We start from the raw sequence: 21,304 nt of genomic DNA, 5'->3' as shown, positions 1-21,304 counted from the left end.
AAAAAAAAAAAAAAAAAGAAAACTTCAGGCCCATATTCATGATGAACACAGATGCAAACATCTTCAATAAAATACTGGCAAACCGACTGTAATAGCACATCAAAAAGCTTATCCACTACAATCAAGTAGGCTTCATCCCAGGATGCAAGGCTGGTTCAACATACACAAGTCTATAAATGCAATCTACCACATAAACAGAACCAAAGACAAAACCACATGATCATCTCAACAGATGCACAGAAGGCCTTCAACAAAATTCAACAGCCCTTTATGCTAAAAACTCTCAATAAACTAGGTATCAATGAAAAGTATCTCAAAATAATAAAAGCTATTTACAACAAACCCACAGCCAATATCATACTGAATGGGCAAAAACTGGAAGCATTTCCTTTGAAATGTGGCACTAGACAAGGATGCCCTCTCTCACCACTCCTATTTAATATAGTATTAGAAGTTCTAGATAGAGCTATCAGGCAAGAAAAAGAAATAAAGGGTATTCAATTAGGAAAGGAGGAAGTCAAATTGTCTCTATTTGCAGACGACATGACTATATATTTAGAAGACCCCATCGTCTCAGCCCAAAATCTCCTAAAGCTGATAAGCAACTTCAGCAAAGTCTCAGGATACAAAATCAATGTGCAGAAATCACAAGCATTCCTATACACCAAAAACAGACTTAAAGAGAGCCAAATCAAGAACGAGCTGCCATTCACAATTGCTACAAAGAGAATAAAATACCTAGTGATACAACTAACAAAGGATGTAAAGGACCTCTTCAAGGAGAACTACAAACCACTGATCAAGGAAATAAGAGAAGACACAAACAGATGGAAAAACGTTCCATGCTCATGGTTAGGAAGAATCAATATTGTGAAAACAGCCCTACTGCCCAAAGTACTTTACAGATTCAACACTATCCCCATCAAGCTACCTATGACCCTCTTTACAGAACTGAAAAAACCATCTTAAACTTCATATGGAAGCAAAAGAGGGGCCACATAGCCAAGACAATTCTAAGCAAAAAGAAGAAAGCTGGAGGCATCATGTTACCTGACTTCAAACTATACTGCAAGGCTACAATAATCAAAACAACGTGGTACTGGTACCAAAACAGAGATATAGACCAATGGAACAGAACAGAGGCCTCACAGGCAATGCCACACATCTACAACCATCTGATCTTTGACAAACCTGACAAAAACGAGCAATGGGGAAAGGATTCCCTGTTTAATAAATGGCCTTGGGAAGACTGGCTAGCCATGTGCAGAAAGCAGAAACTGGACCCCTTCCTGACACCTTACACTAAAATTAACTCCAGATGGATTAAAGGCTTAAACGTAAGACCTAACACCATAAAAACCCTTGAAGAAAACCTAGGCAAAACCACCCAGGACATAGGCATAGGCAAGGACTTCATGACTAAAACACCAAAAGCATTGGCAAAAAAGCAAAAAGAGAAAAAAGGGATCTAATTAAACTCCAGAGCTTCTGTACAGCAAAGGAAACGATCATTAGAGTGAACCGGCAACCAACAGAATGGGAAAAGATTTTTGCAATCTACCCATCTGACAAAGGGCAAATATCCAGAATCTACAAGGAACAAAAACAGGTTTAAAAGAAAAAAAAACAAACAAACCCATTCAAAAGTGGGCGAAGGATATGAACAGACACTTTTTCAAAAGAAGACATTTATAAAGCCATCAAACATGAAAAAATGCTCATCACTGGTCATTAGAGAAATGTAAATCAAAACCACACTAAGATACCATTTCACACCAGTTAGAATGGTGATCACTAAAAAATTTGGAGACAACAGATGCTGGAGAGGATGTGGAGAAACAGGAACACTTTTATACTGTTGGTGGGAGTGTAAATTAGTTCAACCATTGTGGAACACAGTGTGGCGATTCCTCAAGGACCTAGAAATAGAAATTCCTTTTGACTCAGCAATCCCATTACTGGGTATATATCCAAAGGATTATAAATCATTCTATCATAAGGACACATGTGCACGTATATTCGCTGTGGCACTGTTTACAATAGCAAAGACCTGGGACCAACCCAAATGCCCATTGATGATAGAGTGGACAAGGAAAATGTGGCACATATACACCATGGAATACTACACAGCCATAAAAAATGATTAGTTTGTGTCCTTTGTAGGGACATGGATGAATCTGGAAACCATCATTCTCAGCAAACTGACACAAGAACAGAAAATCAAACACTGCATGCTCTCATTCATAGGCAGGTGTTGAACAATGAGATCACATGGACACAGGGAGGGGAGCATCACACACTGGGGTCTGTTGTGGGGGGATTAGGGGAGGGACAGCATGGGGTAGGGAGGTTGGGGAGAGACAACATGGGGAGAAATGCCAGATATAGGTGATGGGGGGATGGAGGTAGCAAATCACATTGCCATGTAGGTACCTATGCAACAATCCTGTATGTTCTGCACATGTACCCCAGAACCTAAAGTGCAATAAAATATTTATATATATATTATATATATATATATATTATATATATAGTTAACAAAAATATATATATATATAATATATATATATAGTTAACAAAAAAAGAAAAATGTAAACAGAAATAGACTAAATAATTTAACCCACTATATCCAAGATGTAATTTTCAACATGTAATCAATATAAAAGTTATTAAAATACATTGGATTCTTTTTTTTTTTTTTTTGAGACAGAGTTTTACTCTTGTTGCCCACCCAGGCTGCAGTGCAATGGCATGGTCTCAGCTCACTGCAACCTCCACCTTCCAGGTTCAAGCAATTTTTCTGCCTCAGCCTCTGAGTAGCTGGGATTACAGGCATGAACCACGACGCCCAGCTAATTTTGTATTTTTAATAGAGACAGGCTGGTCTGGCTGGTCTCTATCTCCCGACCTCAGGTGATCTGCCCTCCTTGGCCTCCCCAGGTGTTGGGATTACATGCGTGAGCCACCGTGCCCAGCCTGCATTCTCTTTTTTATACCAAGTAATTAAACTCCATCATATACTTTATACTTACAGCGCATGTAAAGTTGAGTTAGCCACAGTTCAGTGACTAATGTGGCTACCACGTTGACAAAGCTACAGGGTTTTAAGTTACAACACTTCTGGTAGAAGCAGGATTAGGTCCTCTGTCACTTATTCAAATTTGTTCATTCTACTCCAGAAAACTTGCTTATACACGAGTTTTTCATATACAAGTAGGCTAAAAAAAGAAACCCTTTGCTTTCATCTTTCTTTTATAGTTTTGTTTTTATCATCATAGTCATGGCTATGATTTATTACAGCGGGAAACTTGTTTTCCTTTAACTGCAACATTATGTTTATAGTCAAATAATACAAAACATATAAAATAAAAAGTGAGAATTTTTAATAATTGTACTCCCTAAAGATAAAGTGATTTAGTGTATATCTTTCCAGCATATATGTATCTATATTTTGTTAAAATGTTAATGTTAATATGTGTCTTTTTTTTTTTTTTTTTGAAGAACAAAAAAATCTTTATTGTCTAGAAATACATATATATATATATATATAATTTTTTTTTTTTTTTTTAGGAAAAAACAGGATCAAACTATCTGTACCATTCTGAGACTATCTTTTCTCTGCTTACTGATATATCTTGATCATCTTTCTAATACACAGGTGTCATTAAAGATGGGCAAGCCTAGAGTTAACACACCCACCATGTACAGAAAACGCTTTGTATAAAAAAAGAGTAAGAGGCTGAAGCACATTCAGCTCCACAGAGACAGTGCTGGGGCAAGTGAGAGCCAGATGGGCGCTGGTTGACTCTGTGCATCGCTGAGGAAAAATAACTAAACATGGGCAAAGGAGATCCTAAGAAGTCAACAGGCAAAATGTCATCACATCCATTTTTTGTGCAAACTTGTTGGGAGAAGCTTAAGAAGCATCCAGATGCTTCAGTCAATTCCTCACTCCTTCCTTTTCTAAGAAGCAATCAGAAAGGTGGAAGTCCATGACTGCTAAAGAGAAAGGAAAATATGCAGATATGGCAAAGGCAGCAAGGCCTGTTATGAAAGAGAAATGAAAACCTATATCCTTCCTAAAGAGGAGACAAAAGAAGCTCATGGATCCCAACGCACCCAAGAGGCCTCCTTCAGCCTTTTTCCTGTTCTGCTCTGAGTATCACCCAAAAATCAAAGGAGAACATCCTGGCCTGTCCATTGGTGATATTGCAAAGAAACTGGGAGAGACGTGGAATGACACTGCTGCAGGTGACAAGCAGCCTTATGAAAAGAAGGCTGTGAAGCTGAAGGAAAAATATGAAAAGGATGTTGCTGTATATCAAGCTAAAGGAAAGCCTGATGCAGCAATAAAGGGAGTTGTCAAGGCTGTAAAAAGCAAGAAAAAGTAGGAAGAGTAGGAAAACAAGAAGATGAAGAGAATGAAGAAGATGAAGATGATGATGAATAAGTTGGTTCTAGTGCAGTTTTTGTCTTGTCTATAAAGCATCTAACCCTCCTGCACACAACTCACTCTTTTTAAAGAAGAAAATTGAAATGTAAGGCTGTGTTAAGATTTGTTTTTAAACTGTACAGTGTCTTTTTTTTGTATAGTTAACACACTACTGAATGTGTCTTTAGATAGCCCTGTCCTGACGGTATTTTCGATAGCAACTAACCTTGCCTGGTATAGTATGGCGGCTGCAAATTGGCATGGAAATTTAAAGCAGGTTGTTGTTGGTGCACAGCACAAATTAGTTATATATGGGGATGGTAGTTTTATCATCTTCAATCTGATGCAGCTTATATGAAATAATTGTTCTGTTAACTGAGTATCATTCTGCAATTGCAAAAAAAAAAAGTTGCAGCTGTCTTGATGACATTCTAAATGCTTCTAAGTAAATACAGTATATTTTTTATTTTTTAAAAGAAAGTGTAAGAAGCAGAAGAACAACTCAGCTTATAAGTTCCTAAATACACAAAAATGTACCTGGTGGCCAGCTGTGGCCCAAAATTTAGCAATTATTTCTGATTATGGGAACTGCAACCTCATGAAAAGTGGTCTAAGCTTACACTCCCCCAAAGTGATGTTTCTGTTCTCTGCATGGTATCTGGTAATCAAAATGACTTTATAATGAATGAATGAATGAATTTATAATGTCTCTAGGTCCTAGTTTCTTTATCTGCAAAATGGAAATGTACCTCATCAAGACTATTGTGGAAAACAAATAAAATGAAACATTTAAAGTACTTAAATACAATGCCGAAAACATAGTAAATATTTAATGAGTAGCTGTAAAAATTTTTATTTACATTTGTTTTAGGGAAAAGAAAGTCAGAATATGTGAAAGTATCTTGAAAATGGAAAAGTACTTTCCAAATGTAGTCTTCAACCAGAAAAATACAAATAGAAAATTAAGAGGGAACACAGGTAAAGGATAGGAATGTCAGTCTTTAAATGGAAGCTGTGTTAAGCTCTTCTCTATTGAAAGCCCTTGAAAGAGTAGGTATACAACCCATGCTGATACACATCCAAAGTAGGATCATCTGTACCTAGACCTCTTCCACACTTGTTCTATATCACTCCACCCCTCTTCACACAAACTGACTGCAAGGAAACTAAAAAATGCAGAGAAGTGCTTATTCATTCAGCCCAGCAGCCTTTCTTGGAAAATCTAACCCAGGAATAATGTGCATGGAAGAGATGCCTTTTCCAATATCACCAAAAACACACACATTGGCACAGAAAACAATTAGGAAACAATAACCTGGTCTTTCATGAGCTCCACTGCAGATTCCTCAAGATCCAACTCGTAACACAGCCTCATGAAAAGTGGTCCGAACTTATACTCCCCCACAGTGATATTTCTGTTCTCTGCATGGTACCTGGTAATCAAAATGATTCAATGAGCTGAAAGGTAGGAAACAGGAAAAAGGACAGACACAGACTGCGGCATGTACTGTGCCAGGTGCTAGGACACAATAGAGAATGAGGTTTTCTCACAGTCTGGACGGGGAGAAGTGATTTCCAACAATCAGGAATCCTGGAGTGCAGAAGTATACCAAGCATTTAAATAAACAGAGTTTATAGCAGGCTGACATAAAATAAGAGAAACAGAGGGAAAATATACATTGTAATCATTCTCTAAATTTAAAAACAACCCTGAGACTGAGTGTGAGCACACCTTAGGAAACAGCAGGAGTCTAGTAGCATCTGTAAGTGCATCAGAATAGGCCCCACCCAGAGAACAAAGGAAAGTAGGGTGATGCTCTATGCTCCTGGAGGCTGGCTTCATCCTCATATAGGATGGCAAAGAACCAACAGACACATTTACAATTTATAGCAAACTCTCTGCTTTTCTAAGTTTGGGAAAGGTACACAAGAGCTACAATCACCTGGCTAAGCAAGTTAAATGTGGTTTTGAACGTTTAAGTTTTGTTTTGTTTCTTTTTTTGAGATGGAGTCTTGCTCTGTAGCTCAGACTGGAATGCAGTAGCACAATCTTGACTGACTGCAACCCCCGCCTACGGATCCCAGTTCAATTCTCCTGCCTCAGTCTCCTGAGTAGCTGGGATTACAGGCACACGCCACCATGCCAAGCTATTTTTCTATTTTTAGTAGAGACGGGGTTTCACCATGTTGGCCAGGCTGGTCTTGAACTCCTGACCTTGTGATCTGCCCACCTTGGCCTCCCAAAGTGCTGGGATTACAGGGGTGAGCCATGACACCTGGCCTGAACTTTTAAGAAAAAGCTAATGTCAAAGACAATGATGTCTTCTATGTGGCTTGAGACTTCTACAGGCAGCCAGCCTGCCAGTCAGAGCTGCATATCACTACTGTAAATTTACTTTCAATAACCAACTCTTTTTGCTTTAGACACCAAGAGGACAATATATGACAAAAGGAACACTTCATTATGTGTAAATCAGATTTTAGAAAGATGTACTCATTATAAATCTTCATATTCATATTCCTTTTAGATTTAGATTAATATGATGAATGAATCTAAAATACCTTGCAGTAAAGTGCTGACAACAAAACAGAATGCTTTTTACCTTCTGCCAAAATCATCAAGGAATCAGAGTAGCATTACGCTAGTTTATTCTAAACACATGTACTACAATGATACCATAATAGGATAATGATGTGTACTTTGATACATTTCATAATCCACTTACAGAACTTACAAATAATATTTACTGCTTCATTACAACACTCATAAATTAATTTGTTAGAAGCCAATATAGGATAGTGGTAAAGGGTTTTTAGACTCTGAATCCAAACTGATCATTCAAGTCCTAGCTCTTCTGTTTATAAACTGTGTGACCATAAGCAAATTAATTAACTATTCTCTGCCCCTGTCTCCTCACCTGTAAAATGGAAGGAAGAAGAGAACCCAATAAGTTTTTGTGTGTGTGTGTGTGAAGATTAAATGAGATGATGTGCCTGGCACACAAGTCTTCAACATATGTTAGCTCTTATAAAATGTACGGCATGCTAAGAAAAACATCTTTAAAAATCAACATATTTCAGTAAATATTCTCATGAGAAACTTGTGCCAGATTAAAAGCAAAAGAAAGCAAAAACAAGTTTTCTGATTTGACATTAACACTCTAAATGACATTCACATTAATAAAAGTGCTAGAAAGTCACTGAGATAATGAATTGCCTTCTGGGCAAGAAATGTTGAAGAGGATCTAAAATCCCTCAATAAACCAAACAGCATTTGGTCAACACAATGAGGGTATTAAGATGTTTCCCATTTTGGGCTCGATAAAAAGCTTATGTTTCAGCTCATGACTCTTCTTTCCCAGTCGTGGGCTGCCTGACCCAGGAAGAAAGAGAACATGATGGTTGAGCCTTGGATCTACCCATCTCGTCCAGCTGTCTGCAAGTAGAGAGGGAAAGATCAGCAACTGGGTAGAGAGTTATTAGCATCAGTAAAGGAACTGAGTCACACTCTGAATATTTATGATAAAAACAGGAGTAGAAAGAGTGTTCAGAATATTTATCTCATTTTACTACTCTTATAAACATCAAATAGCTTTGTGTAGTAAAATGTGTGAGAAGAAAACATGCCAGAGGGAAATGATTTAACTTTGTGAAACTGAAATATAGAATTAAGTTTGCAGATATAGTGTGACTTTAAATTAGCATAATGCTTTTGGAAAATAATCTGACAGTTATATTGATAAATTTTTAAAAAGTTCATACCCCCTGATCCCCAAAAGGAAACAAACAGTAGTTTTATGCAGAGAGTTTCTCATCATGACATTATTTATACTGGTGAAAAATTATAAATAACTTCAATGTCCAACAATATGGGCATGGTTAATGAAAATATCCAATGTATAATGAAATATTGTATTGTCATTAAACTATGACTCCTAAGGATATGATTAACAAGGAAAAAAATTTATATTAATTTAGAAAATAATTACACAGAAATAATTATAACAATGTAAAAGAAAATCTGCCAAAATAATGAAATCTTTGCATCTGTGAAAAAAAAATGCAAAAATCTCAACAGCGGTTTCTTAGATGTAAGCAGCTGGCCCCAAAGATGGCCGTCATCAATTCCTTCCATTAATCCAGAGGTGGAATCCTTTTCCCCTCCCCTTTACTTGGATCTGGACAGGTATCTTGCCTTGACCAAGAAAAGCCATGCCAATTCTGGGCAACTCTATCATGCCTGGCAGCTCCCATCTGGGCTGTGGGCCAATGCAGCTCAAACCAACAAATGAATGATGAGGCACTCCAGAAAGATAGGGAGCAGCCACATGGAGGAGCAATGAGGCATCACAAACTCAAGAGAGGCCTTCTTGGACCATGCAGTACAGCCCAGCTACCAGTTGACTGCAGATAAGTGAGTGGCTTCATCTGACACCAACAAAGAACTGCTCAGTGGAGATGGGCCTCAATTCCTGATCCCAGAACTATGAAAATTAATAAACAGTTGCTGTGTTAAGCCACTAAGTTCTGGTGTGGTTTGTTATGCAGCAACAGACAACTGAAACAGCAGAATTTGTGATATATTTCTCCTTTCTACTTTTTGGTGTTTTTCAATTTTTCAGTGAATTTTTTAATTTTCCTTTTTTTAACTTAAAGACATTTTTTCATGTTATAAAATATTCACTGTAGACAAGTTTGAGAAATCAGAAAAATATACATTTAGACAAACAAAAAATACATAATCCATAATTCCCAGAGAATCACAGTTAACTCGTTATATAATCTCCTAGTATTCTTTATATGATTATCCTGTATTTCTCTCTATAAATATACATATAAAATCCAGGTTCATGTACAGAAACAGATCTTTAAAAAATGGAAAAGAGGGCTAGGCATGGTGGCTCATGCCTGTAATCCTAGCACTCTGGGAGGTGGAGGCGGGTGGATCACTTGAGTCCAGGATTTCATGACCAGCCTGGCCAACATGGCAAAACCCATGTCTACTAAAAATATGAAAATTAGCCAGGCACGGTGGCAGGTACCTATAATCCCAGCTACTTGGGAGGCTGACACAGGGAGGATTGCTTGAACCTGGAGGTGGAGGTTGCAGTGAGCTGAGAGATCATGCAATTGTACTCCAGCCTGGGCAACAGATCAAGACTTCATCTCAAAAAAAAAAAGAAAGAAAAAGAAAATAGTTTTTAAAAAATGGAAAAGAGCAATGAACTTAATTTCAGAAATGAAGTCTGTTGATTTGATGTCATACTGCTCCCTGGTAAGTGAAGCCTTTACTAGCTTTCCCAGTGGCAGGCTATGCTTACATGTGAGTTCCTTCTGACACGGGAAACTTTTAATAATGGATCAGAAAGGTATAGCAGGACTGGAGGAGGGAGAATAGTTAGGGTCACTGAAAAGATCCAGGTGAAAGACATTAAAGCGTGAACTAAGACATTGGTAACAGGAGAGAAAGAGGAGGGCTGGAGCTGAGAGAGATACCAAGGAAATGGAAGCAACAGGATTTCTTACCCTATCAGGAAACAGAGGCAAATGAGATGAAAGTAAAGAGGCTGCAAAATATCTATCCTGAGTGACTAGCCAGTGAGAAGGAAAACAGAGGAAGAGGAGTGAATTTGCACATGTTGAATTTGAAGACCTAGGGGATATGTCAGTGGAGTTAGTGAATAGGCTGGTAACTTCTTTAGACATAAAATATCTGCTTTTCTATCCTTAGCACCCAGCATGTAGCAGGAACCCAGTAAGTGTGTGCTCAATGAGTGAATGTAAGTGTCTGAAATTCAAAGCAGGCATATGAAAAAGAGATTTGAAAGTCATTGGTGTAGAAGTGGCAAAATCTTGGAAATGGATGAGACTGCTCACAGAAAGGAACAGAGTATGAAGGGATGAGGGTGGCAGCATTCTAAGGAAATGCCTCACCTGTAAATGACATTTTTAGCCAGCTCCACATGGTCCCGGGACTCACACAAATGAAGTAAGGTTATCAACTCCCCCTTCAAGATGAGCTTGTTCTGGATGAGTTTCTCTTCCAAGTTTCTAAAATAGGTTTCTGGAAGAAAACATAGTATGGTGGCCATCACTCAGGCTGACTGGCAGTATAAGGAGCCTGACCTAGGGAAGATGGGGAAGTCCAACCCCAGCTCACTGCAAAAGGGCACTGAGAGGGGCTCAGGGACACACAGCTGCCACCACTGGCTAATCTCCTCTAGAAAAGTGTCAGCAGATGGCATCTGTCATAGGAATCTGGGGCATGGGCACAGGGCCAGGCTCACTCAAGACTCTGTAAAATAAAATCTCTGGGGTAAGAGCTCAAGAATTAGCATTTTTGATTCCCTAGGTAATCCTCTGGTATACTGAAATTTGAGAACTACTGTCCCAGAGGCTTGGCTCAAATAACTGAATCTCCAGGTGACTCATGAGAAAAAAGAAAGAAAATGTAGCTAGACACTCAAACCATCAACTGGCAGAGAGCCACACAGGAAAACTAAAAAGAAAATGTGAGTTGAAGGTAGGTTTGTCCACAGTGGTGGACTCACATGACTTATGTTTCTTTCATTTGATTCAACTTTACCTCTTTTTCATTCCTCTTGGTTTCTTTCTACTCAGCTGTTAGAAAGTATGCTCAAGTACTATGCAATGGGCAGGGGGGAAAACAGTCCTCCAAACAGCAGCAAACAGTTTTTTAGTGACAGAATCATTTCAGCATCATTACAGTCTATCATTCTCCCTTGTCTTTGTATCTGATCAACTGTGGGGACAAAAACCAAAAGGAAGCACCTCTTCTTGGCATCAAGGAGGGGCTGTATTCCCACCAAAATGTGGGGTGAAAAGCAAAGCAGGCACCAAGCAAGCATCTGCTTTCCAGAAGGCAGAACTGTTGTCAGTATCAGAAGCTGCCAGGAAATGGTTATAGGATTTGTTCCAAAGCCCAGAGCTATGAAGGAATGCTGCTGAAAGGAGAGGCACAAATACATGTAAAATACAAGAACTAGAAGCAGGGGCATTCTTCTCGATTTACAAGAAAAGACCCACTACGTTTGAGATAACGCAGTGATCTTCCCATTTTTATTTGCAGAACCACGTTAACAGTTACAGGCTCTAGAGATGGAAGCACCTGGGCTGAAATCTAAGCTCAGCCACTTGCACTCTGATGGAGACCCTTGTCTGTAAGACTTGATTCCTCATGTGTAAATTAAGGATCGTGGTACCTTCCTCATGGGGTTACCTGAGATGATCTATGTAAAGCATTTGCCATATGCTAACTGCCAGTAAATAGAAACATTATTGTTCCTATTTTCATTCCTTCTGTCGGATCTATGAGGATTTAGTCTATTAAATATTTCTAAGTGATTTCCAATCTAAAAAGTCTAAAGTCATCAAAGAGATGACATTACATCTTGTACCTCTTAATCCTTCTTAATAAACCTTAAGAGGCCAGGTGCAGTGGCTTATGCCTGTAATCCCAGCACTTTAGGAGGCTGAGGTGGGCAGATCACTTGAGGTCAGAAGTTCGGGACCAGCCTCACCAACATGGTGAAACCCCCGCTCTCTACCAAAAATACAAAAAGTAGCCAGGCATGATGGCACACATATGTAATTCCAGCTACTGGGGAGGCTGAGGCATGAGGATCATTTGAACCTGAGAGGCAGTGGTGGCAGTGAGCCGAGATCACGCTACCGCACTTCAGCCTGGGTGACAGAGCGAGACTCCATCTCAGCAAGTAAAAAAAAAAAAACAAACAAAAAACAAGAATCCAAAATTTCAACTTGTGTTTTAAAACAAATCAATCAACATTTAAGTATGTATCATATAATCATACTCAGAAGTATCCTTCTTTGTGTGTGAGACACTAAGAAGGATAAAGAATAGTTCCTGCCCTCAAAGAACTTAAAGCCTATTTGGGAAGGCAAAAGCTCTACTTATACAAAGCTACCTGAAAACAGTAACGGAGGAGGTGACACAGGAATGACTAGAAACATAATAGGACTCTTCTGTCCTGTTATGATACCTAGTATAACTCAGAGTGGGCAGAAGGGTCCTATTACAACCTTTACTATTATGACTCAGGACAGACTAGGTTGGTGAAAGTGGAGGGGTACCAGTGAGGAAAAAAAAGGGCTGAATTGGGTTGGAGAAATGGAGGAGGGAGGCATTCTAGGTATGGGAATCAGCATGAGTGACAGAAGAGAACTGGGAGTGAAAGGTGTGGAGGGAAGAGCTGTGATAGATGAACCAGAAACCATGCTGAACTCTAGAAAGGATGGAGTCCACTAAGACAGCCAGGATGCCAGAGGGATGAGGACATTAATGGTGTGGTATACAACAGAGTACCACTGTGGGATCTCAAAATGATGAAAGGTTGACAGGATTTTAAACATATCAGTCTGACAACAGAGCAGATTGCCAATGATTACATTAATTGCCTTTCAGAACCTGTACACAACTGCCACAACCTTATGAAGACTACAATTGGAAATCACAACCGGATGACATAAAGCCCTAACTGCAAACCTCACAAGGATCTAAAATACCTGTGGTAGAAAGAAAAGATAAGTGAAATCTAGATTGAGCCTACTAACCTGGGGATAAATATATTCCCCACATTCCAAAGGTTTATTTTTTTGTCCCATATGTCGCGTTATATAACAGTATGTTTAGTGGAGCAGCGAGAGCACACTGATTTCTGGAGAACTGAATTGTGAGGAAATGGAGACAGAAAGTATCAGGATGGGTGCAGTGGCTCACGCCTGTACTTTAGGAGACTGAGGTGGGAGGACAGCTTGAGCCTGGGAGTTTGAGACTAGCCTAGGCAACACAGTGAGACCCTGCCTCTGAAAAACTAAAAATTAGGCAGGCATGGTGGCACTGTAGTCCTAGTCACTCAGGAGGCTAAAGCAGGAGGATTGCTTGAATCCAGGAGTTTGAGACTGTAGCGAGCTACAATGGCACCGACTGTACTCCAACCTAGGTTACAGAGCGAGACCCTGTCTCTTAAAAAAAAAAAAAAAAAACAAAATAAAGAGAATGTTAATATGTTAATCAGCTCACAAACATCTGCCATTGAGAGGAAGGAGACCTGGGTCTATGGATGAAAAAGTCAACAGGGACACCAAGATTTATTGAAAGAAAGTCTTGATGTGTTCACAACTGGGGATCAATGGGGTGCATCCACAACTCCCAGGGACCACTGCTGTACCCAAACACAATAAATGGGTTTAAAGTGCTGGGAAGAACTCTGCGCAGGAGGGAGAGAATGAATGAAACAAGATTTCTCAGGTGCTGAAAAGTAGTAAGACCTAAGGTGGTGTTCTTGTGTTTTTAGCTTTTTATAACAAAAATCTTCAAACATATCCAAGAAATGAAAGAACAGTATAATAATACCTCTAAGTGCCATTTTCCAGCCTCAATAATTACCAATACTTTGCTAATTATGTTTCCTCTACTCTACAATCCCCAAACATACTGGTTTGCTTTTCTTTTTTTTTTTTTTTTTCCCCAAAGCAAATCCGAGATTTCTCTCTTTTTTTTTTTTGAGACAGGGTCACTACAGGCATGCATCACCACACCCAGCTAACTTTAAAAAAATTTGTAGAGATGGGGGTCTATGCTGCTTAAGCTGATCTCAAACTCCTTGGCTCAGGAAATCCTCCTGCCTTGGCCTCCCAAAGTGCTGGAGTTATAGGCATGAGCCTTGATGCCAGCAAAATCCTAGGTTTGATGGTCAGGTTTCTTTTTTTTTTTTTAAATAAATTTTTGATCCTACTGACTTCTAGCACAGAGTGAAAAATATCAAAAAGTACCATCACACACAGTACTGTTTTGTTTCATTTGATTTCATTTATATATAGATACGCATGTGTGTACTGAGATGTAACATAAAATGCATTTTCACTGAAGGTTACATTGAAAAGTTTCAAAGCCAATCATCTGAAGTTCTTAAAATTTATTGTGCATATGAATGAATTGGGGCCTTTCTATCTGCATTTCTATCAACCACCCAACAGATGCTGACGTTGCTTGTCCTCAAACCATAGTTTAAGTGGCATAGATCTAGACAGGACCAATGGCAGCACTAGCTTTAGTATTTCTCTGGGATCGTAAGAAAAGGGATAAGAGGAGAGCTGTAGACTTTGTAGCAGCAAACTGTGAGATGTGAGCTGAATATAAGAGCACACTATGAAACTAAATATAAACGGTCTCAACTTTTTCTAAGGCATAATAAAATCACTGAAGGAGACACTGAATAGGGGTGAAGACAGAGAAACGTAAATGACAGATGACAGAATTAACAAAATAGATTCTATTACCTTTAGTGCCAGGAAGATTACACGCAACAGCCACTTTCTTATGCTGAAATTCTTTTAGTTTCACAATGTTATCTGTAAGTAGGTATCTTTTAGCTAAAAATCAGAGAAAGGAAAAAGTAAAGTCATTTTGATTGTTTTAAACGTTAGCAAATAACATGAGTAGAGCTTGACTCTCTCTGATTAACTGATCTTATCTTCACCTATTATAAACAATTCATTAGACAGGTGACAGTAACTCCTGGGAAAAAACATTTCTGGACTACCAGCGAATGCAAATCCTCACCAAAAGAGGGTTTACTTGTGTGCACAAAAGAAGTTAGTGATTAACCGTGTGGGGACTGATTGACAGGAAGTTGGGATTTGAAGTACAAATAGGCATTTGCCATTTGATTAAAGGGTAACAAGGGCATTAAAAAAAAAAAAACCTAATATCTAACATTTAAATGTAAAACAGGCATATTTAGTTTTGGTTTATCCAGGGAGAAGCATAGTGTAGTGGAAAAGGCTGCAGTGTGGCCAGTGGAATTCCCAGTTTTGTCTTCTGTGAAATGAGGGTTAAGGCCTCTCGGATGTGAACCCAAAACACATCTGAGATGCATGGAAATCACTGGTAACAGCTGAGTAGATTTGGGAAACATCATCCTTTCTTTAGGATCCTCAGCTGTGCATGACACAAAATGGACGAAGCTTGGCCAAAGAATCATACACCAAGAGTTCTGTGAGCTGCAATAACAAGGTAACAATAAAAATTGCTATTTATTTACGGACAGGCAGTCCAGTGAAGTGGTTAGGAACAGGTCTCTATTGTTGGCTGTGTTCAAATCCCGCCTCTACCAGTTCCCTCTGACCTTGGGCAAATTACTTAACCTTGTTCCTTCTCTGTAAATGGAGAAAAGAATGTTACTTCTCTTGCTGAGTGTTGTTTAGAGAAAAGGAATTAATGTATGTAAAATACATTAAAATAAGGCCTGACAGTGTTAAATATTTTTACCGTCACTCACTAGCATTTTCTAATTTAATTTGTTTCATAGAGATGTTAAAGGATAGTTTTGAAAAATGAAGAAACATGCTAAAGGTCTTTTAGATTGTTAGCAAAAGTGAGACTCCATAAGACCTCTGCTCCCAAACTGCAGAAAAGAAAAAGAAAAGCAGGGCGCGGTGGCTCACTCCTGTAATCCCAGCACTTAGTTGGGGAGGCTGAGGCGGGTGGATCACGGGGTCAGCAGTTCGAGACCAGCCTGGCCGACTTAGTGAAACCCCGTCTCTGATAATAATACAAAAAATTAGCCGGGCATGGTGGCGCGCGCCTGTAGTCACAGCTACTCGAGAGGCTGAGGCAGGAGAATCGCCTGAACCTGGGAGGCGGAGGTTGCAGTGAGCTGAGATCGCGCCGCTGCACTCTACCTTGGGCGACAGAGCAAAACTTAGTCTCAAAAAAAAAAAAAAAAAAAAGAAAAAAAAAAAAAAAAAGAAAAAAAGAAAAAAAAAGGAAAGAAAAAAAAAAAAAAAAAAAAAGAAAGAAAGAAAAGAAAGAAAGAAAAGAAAAGGAAAGAAAGAAAAGAAAAGAAAAAGAGAAATGTCACCCAAGGCGGGAAGGGTGTTCCTGAAGAGCAACGTCGCCCCATCTGAGGGAGTACTACAGCCCCAGGGTCAAGACCCCAGCCATCCTTCGATTTGCAGGCACTGGGGGTATCCACGACCCCAATTCAGGGGCAACCACTGAATCCACGTGCAACTAGATGGCAAGGGTGAGCTCCAGGCCAGTGAGTGACTTAGGAGCTCCAAAGAGATGCTAGCTGGGGTCTAATACTCCCTTCTCTCCCATCTCGCCCCTCCTTCACTGGGCTAAGGCTGCCGATACCTCCGAGAGGGCAGCGGTAGCAGGCAGAGCCGGAGCCTCCCACCCCGGGATACGCCGAAAACTGCAGGGCCTGCAGGAGAACTCCACAGGAAGGCCGAAGTGCAGCAGCCATACCGTCACGGACCATACCAATTGCCGGAACCGTGGCGAGGAGGCGGGGCGTCGGTCCTGACGCCGAGGGCGACGAACAGGATTCGTCCAATTCTGGGCGCCCCAGAGGTCGAGTAACCCCGCCCCTTCCTCTGTCCGTAACCCCCCCGGCCATTCCTTTTGGTACGCTCCAAGATGGCTGCCTCCATGGTGCGGCGCGGGATTTTCCTGACGCGGCAAGTGGTTGCGTCTCAGCTCTTCCCTGCAGGTTGGCGGGACAGCTTCATTAAGGCCCCTGATTATTCTGTTCTTGAGTGAAGGGAGCGGAGGGTTTTCAAGAGAAGAGAAAGTGTTTCTGGAATCTGATTGCTAGGGAAGCCATTTGGGGTGTTTGGTAGCGCAGAAGAAGGAGACAAGGTCTCTGATCCGTTTCCTCCCCCTAAAATAACAGTGTGTGCCTCTCCAAAGGTATGAAGAGCAGTGGAAGGTTGCGGCATGAGGGAATTTGCGTATGATTCACCAGATTTATGTGTTGGGGTGGTCGTCTTTTTGCTGACTACGAAAAACCCAAATGTGTGCCGGACACAGTATCCCACGCCTGTGGTCCCAGCACTTTGGAGGTCCGAGGCGGGCGGATTTCTTGAGGCCAGGAGTTCGAGACCCGCCTGGTCAACATGGCGAAACCCCATCTCTACTAAAAAATACCAAAAAAATTATCTGGGCGTAGTGCACGCGCCTATAATCCTAGTTACTCGGGGCGGGGTGGGTGTGTGGGCTGAAGCAGGAGAATCGCGTGAGCTCGGGAGGCGGGGGTTACAGTGAACAGAGATAGGGCCACTGCATTCAAACCTGGACAACAGAGCGAGACACTGCCAAAAAAAAAAAAAAAGAAAAGAAAAAGAAAAACTTAAATGTGTCCATTCCTGAGGCTGTGAAGTTTTTCTCCCTTCTGAGGTTTCTTTAGAGGGACTTTAGATAAGCATTTTCCCCACCACCTTACATTTAGCTGGACCCCTGGTCTTCGTGGAATACTTTTTAAATATTAATCTTATTTTATATCATTTCATGTAATGACCTTGAGCACAACTTTTGATTGACCTTTCTTTATTAGTTTTTCACGTGTAGACAATAAATGCTAATAGTTACTTGTAAAGTACTTTGATATCTGAACGAAATGGCAGCCCACTCAAAGCCTGCATACTGGATCTGATAATGAAAACATTGGGAAAATTTGTTTGTTTTGAGACTGAGTTTCGCTCTTGTTGCCCAGGCTGGAGTGCAATGGTGCTATCTCAGCTCACCGTAACCTCTGCTAACCAGGTTCAAGCAATTCTGCTTCAGCCTCCCAAGTAGCTGGGATTACAGGCATGTGCCACCACGCCCAGCTAATTTTGTATTTTTAGTAGAGTTTTCTCCATGTTGATCTGGCTGGTCTCGAACTCCAGACCTCAGGTGATCGGCCTGCCGGAGCCTCCCAAAGTGCTGGGATTACAGGCGTCAGCCACCGCTCTGGGCCAAAAAGTTTTAAAGTTTTTACAAAAGCCAAATTGGCAGTGATTCTAACCGCATAATCCAGACAGATGTATTTGATAATTTGATAAAAATGCAATAATCACACTCTATTTTTCCAGCGCCTTTTATCTTCCCTTTCCAACCTACCTCACATGCCCTATTTTTTTTTAAAAAAGCAAGGCTCACACTTCTTTAGGAACAGCCATTAAACATCAATGTGAAACCTCATAGTTGGCCACCAGTTTTCTGAAGATTCAGTGGTTGACCTGGTGAAAAGTTATGCACAGTGTTTGCCACCTTAGTAAGAATTAGCTGTGTAGCTATTTTCCGTTCATGTGGTTTCCGTGAACAACTGCACACAGAAGGCCTTCTGGGAGTACTGTCTTTCCTCACCATCACCTCCCCAGCTTTTTAATCTTCCAGTTCAGAACTGTTGAGCAATGATCTAGATATTGTCCTTTCTGACTCCACAATATAGAAGGGTGACTACTTATGCTAGACTGAAGCATATGCTAGAATGAAGGCATGGAGAATAAGAGATAATAATAAGTAGAGAGTAAGCAAGTCATTGGCATCGAGGAGTACAGTTGGCTTCCTTGTCCGAGCGTTCTGACTTTGCAGATTCAACCAACTGCACATCAAAAACACTAAAAAAGAAAAAAAAAACCCTAATAGTAATAACAATACAACAATATTTTTTAAAGACATTTAAAGAAAAATGCAATATGACAACCACGTACATTGTATTTACATTGTATTAGGTATTATAAGAAATCCAGAGATGACTTAAAGCAGCTTGTCTAATCCTCAGCCCAGGACGGCTTTGAATGTGGCCCAACACAAATTTGTAAACTTTCCTAAAATATTATGAGATTTTTAGCATTTTTAATTTTTTTAGCCCATCAGCTATCATTAGTGTCAGTATATTTTATGTACGTGTGGCCCAAGACAATTGTTCTTCCAGTGTGACCCAGGGAAGCCAAAAAAATGGACACCCCTGACTTAAATTAATGCAAGGGGATGTGTGTGGATTATTTGCAAATACTACGCAATTTTATGTAAGAGACTTCTGCATTCTCAGATTTTGGTATCTGAGGGGGTATCCTAGAACTATCCCCCTATGGATATCCAGAAACAACTGTATATAGTTTAACCCCCTCTCCTCAACTTATGCTTACATAGAGAAGGCTGCTATTATTCCCCACAGAAATAAGAGATCCTCCTGGTTTTAAAATTGAAATTCAGTTTGTGTAGAAATGCAACTATCAGTTGTAAATGGGTTCTCTGAATTGATGCTTTTGGTTCTGTTTCTAAGACTGTCAGAGCATAGAGGGATGCAGGATGTCACTTAGTTTAGCTTTATTTGCAACTGTAAGATATGAAATTTTTTAACAGCTGGTAAAATTCAAACTAAAACTCAGGTCTCCTTACTCTGAATTGGTGGACAGCCATATACCTAACATAATGCCATCAGCTTTTTATCCATCTTTGCTGGTAGATCTAGGAATATAACTAATAATTTATTATATTATTTCTATTGAAAATGCCTTCTAAATTCCAAATATCTAATTTTTTTAAAATCACACTCTATTTGAAATGTGGGCACTTACATAATTATAGTCTTTTCTGGCTGGGTGCAGTGGCTCACGCCTGTAATCCCAGCACTTTGGGAGGCCAAAGTGAGCAGGTCAAGAATTTGAGACCAGCCTGGCCAACATGGTGTAACCCCACCTCTACTAAAAATACAAAAATTAGCTGAGTGTCGTGGCGAGCGCCTGTAATCCCAGCTACCCAGCCTGGGCAGGAGAATTGCTTGAATCCTGCAGGCAGAGGTTACAGGGAGGCAAAATCACACCACTACACTCCAGCCTGGGCTACAGAGCGAGACTCTCAAAAATATATGTATATATATATAATAAATTAAGTAATTATAGTCTTAGTTCCCCTTTTGAAACTGTCTTAGGAAACCTTATTGTTGCCTCATTATTTTATTTGTGGAACTCAGATTTAGATATGTTAGTCTAGTAAAGATCTGTGCTTATAGTAAGGGAATGATTGGGCTATGTATAAATTCACACAGATGTGTTTGCATTTGTTTGTTTCAGTTGGAAGGTAGATAGAGAATAACAACAGCATTTTAGTATTGTGTTTAATCAGCCCCCATGCCATCTAGTTATGTTGGGCTTTTGGTCTGCTGTGACTTCAACATAATTATCTGTCATCTTTTCTGTTTTTTAAAACAGGGTTGTTGAGATGTACTTCACATGCCATACAATTCTTCCGTATATAATATGCAATTCAGGTTGGGCGTGGTGGCTTACACCTGTAATCCCAACTGTTTGGGAGGCCAAGGCTGGTGGATCACCCATTTCTACTAAAAATACAAAAAATTAAGCCAGGCATAGTTGCAGGTGCCTGTAATCCCAGCTACTAGGGAGGCTGAGGCAGGAGAATCCCCTGGGAGGAGGAAGTTGCAGTGAGCTGAGATCTCACCATTGCCCTCCAGCCTGGGCAACAAGAGTGAAACTCTGTCTCAAAAACAAACAAAACAACAAATGAAGTATACAATTCAAAGGTTTTAGTATAAACACAGAGTTCTGCAGCCATTGTTATCATCAATTTTAGGACATTTTCATTATCCCAGAAAGAAATTCCCTGCCCATTTGCAGTTGCTCCCCCTTTCCCCTCTAGCTTTCCTGATCCCCACCTCTAGCCCTAAGCAACCGTGAATCTACTTTCTGTCTCTACAGGCTTGCCTATTCTGGATAGTTCATATAATGGAATCATATATTTGGTCTTTTGTGACTGGCATCTTTTTTACTTAATATGTTTTCAAGATTCATCCATGTTGTAGCATGTATTAGTACTTCATTTTTTATTGCAAATACTATTCCATTGTAAGGGTATGCCACTTTTTATCTGTTCATCAATTGATGGATATTTGGGTTGTTTCCACTTTTTGTCCATTATGAATAATACTACTGTGAACATTTGTGTACAAATTTTCTGTGGACACAAGTTTTCACTTTTCTTGATTGTAAACCTAGGAGTGGAATTGCTGGGTCATAGAGTAACTCCATGTTAAC

General features: G+C 39.9%; 2 protein-coding genes across 6 annotated transcripts in view; one reads left to right on the top strand and one right to left on the bottom strand.

Annotated features, from left to right (window-relative positions):
- Nucleotides 1-16,887, bottom strand: part of PTCD2 (pentatricopeptide repeat domain 2) — a 45,524-nt gene extending 28,637 nt beyond the window's left edge. For 2 of the 5 annotated variants that reach the window (XM_017527606.2, XM_017527608.2), the window contains exons 1-4: nt 16,617-16,802; nt 14,756-14,848; nt 10,367-10,496; nt 5,748-5,865 (exon numbers count right to left, since the gene is read on the bottom strand). In XM_017527606.2, the coding sequence (XP_017383095.1) occupies nt 5,748-5,865; nt 10,367-10,496; nt 14,756-14,848; nt 16,617-16,743 (468 nt within the window). In that variant the 5' untranslated portion in view covers nt 16,744-16,802. Of the gene's footprint in view, nt 1-5,747; nt 5,866-10,366; nt 10,497-14,755; nt 14,849-16,616 lie in introns of all 5 variants that reach the window. The other 3 variants (XM_037738162.1, XM_017527607.2, XM_017527610.2) reach the window with 3 other exon arrangements.
- The window catches only part of MRPS27 (mitochondrial ribosomal protein S27), a 97,106-nt gene continuing 92,655 nt past the window's right edge, over nt 16,854-21,304 (top strand). Inside the window, exon 1 of the mRNA XM_017527611.2 lies at nt 16,854-16,974. Within this exon, the coding sequence (XP_017383100.1) occupies nt 16,902-16,974 (73 nt within the window). The 5' untranslated portion in view covers nt 16,854-16,901. The remainder of the gene's footprint in view (nt 16,975-21,304) is intronic.

The sequence above is a fragment of the Cebus imitator genome, unplaced genomic scaffold (assembly GCF_001604975.1).
Source record: "Cebus imitator isolate Cc_AM_T3 unplaced genomic scaffold, Cebus_imitator-1.0 Scaffold50, whole genome shotgun sequence".
Lineage (NCBI taxonomy): Eukaryota > Metazoa > Chordata > Mammalia > Primates > Cebidae > Cebus > Cebus imitator.
This window is presented reverse-complemented; position numbering and strand designations above follow the sequence as displayed.